The 1,325-nt window shown below is 41.7% G+C and overlaps 1 protein-coding gene across 4 annotated transcripts in view; it reads left to right on the plus strand.

Moving 5' to 3' along the window:
- LOC108501595 (coiled-coil domain-containing protein 171-like) overlaps positions 1 to 812 on the plus strand; it is a 46,570-nt gene extending 45,758 nt beyond the window's left edge. For 3 of the 4 annotated variants that reach the window (XM_017823653.1, XM_017823652.1, XM_017823655.1), the window contains one exon: positions 584 to 811. In XM_017823653.1, coding sequence (XP_017679142.1) covers positions 584 to 695 — 112 coding nt within the window. In that variant the 3' untranslated portion in view covers positions 696 to 811. Of the gene's footprint in view, positions 1 to 583 lie in introns of all 4 variants that reach the window. The other variant, XM_017823654.1, reaches the window with a different exon arrangement.
- The last annotated feature ends 513 nt before the right edge of the window (positions 813 to 1,325 follow it).

Here is a 1,325-nt window from a genome sequence, read left to right on the forward strand (position 1 = left end):
GCTCTTCGCTGAACATATCCTCCCATGTGTTACCGGAAAGAGATGGTACTGGCTCTTCGCTGAACATATCCTCCCATGTGTTACCGGAAAGAGCCGGTACTGGCTCTTCGCTGGACATATCCTCCCATGTGTTACCGGAAAGAGCCGGTACTGGCTCTTCACTGGACATATCCTCCCATGTATTACCGGAAAGAGCCGGTACTGGCTCTTCACTGGACATATCCTCCCATGTATTACCGGAAAGAGCCGGTACTGGCTCTTCGCTGGACATATCCTCCCATGTGTTACCGGATAGAGCCGGTACTGGCTCTTCGCTGGACATATCCTCCCATGTGCTACCGGACAGAGCTGCTACTGGCTCTTCACTGGACATATCCTCTGGTGTGAGGCGGAGCAGAACCTTTATTGTGTCTGCGAGAAACTTATCCTCCAATGTGATACCACACAGAACTGGTATTGGTACTGGGTCTTCAGACATATCCTCTGGTGTGTTGATGGACAGAATCAGTTCTGGGCCTTCAGTGGATGCATTCTTCTTTGTGAGACCACACCAGTTTGGTGGTGGGTCTTCAATGGACACATACTCCAGTGTGATACCAAACAGATCTAGTTCGCTGCCTTCAATCAGGTCTTTCAGCCAGAATGTCTTATCCAGTACTAGAAAAACAGAAGGAAATCAATTTTCAGAGTCTTAGCTATGTCAATTTCCCTTAGCTATATGTCAGCTTCCCCTTTAGAAGGAAAAAAATGTGTTAGTGTAAAATGATGTAATTAAAATATAATCTAGCAACTACCTTGGAGTTGTAGTTTGGTGTCTGTGTGGTTTTTGTCCGTAATTTTATATTTTTATGAAAATACGCATTAATATCTTCACATTTCTCTGCTTCTCTTTCTCTGTACCCTGAAACAGTTATTTTTTAAGTTTTATTTATTGCAGTTAATTTTTATGTAGTATGTTTTTTAATGTTACAAAACAACACATTTTGGGTAATTTTCTTAATTCTTAAAAAAATCCATTAGCTATTTTAGTCTATTTCTGTCAAAGTTGTCTCATACCTGTCTATTTTAAACCAGGACTGCAATACTTCATTAAGATTGAGAGAACTCTGTGAAACATATGCAAATGACTTCTGTCATTTCATGGCAGCCCTGACGTGGTTCCCTGAGCCTCTTCTTTTCCCTTGTCAGCTCAACCAAAGATGTACATTTAGTTGCATACTTAAAGCAGATTGAACAAAATAGAAAAGGTGTGATGGCTCTTTTGGTGCACACTCACTGATCTTTCTGCTTTTTCAGCTGCGTAAGAGTCTCATCCAGGCAAAGAG

Source organism: Lepidothrix coronata, unplaced genomic scaffold (genome assembly GCF_001604755.1).
Source record: "Lepidothrix coronata isolate B3197 unplaced genomic scaffold, Lepidothrix_coronata-1.0 Scaffold104, whole genome shotgun sequence".
In the NCBI taxonomy this organism is placed as follows: Eukaryota; Metazoa; Chordata; class Aves; order Passeriformes; family Pipridae; genus Lepidothrix; species Lepidothrix coronata.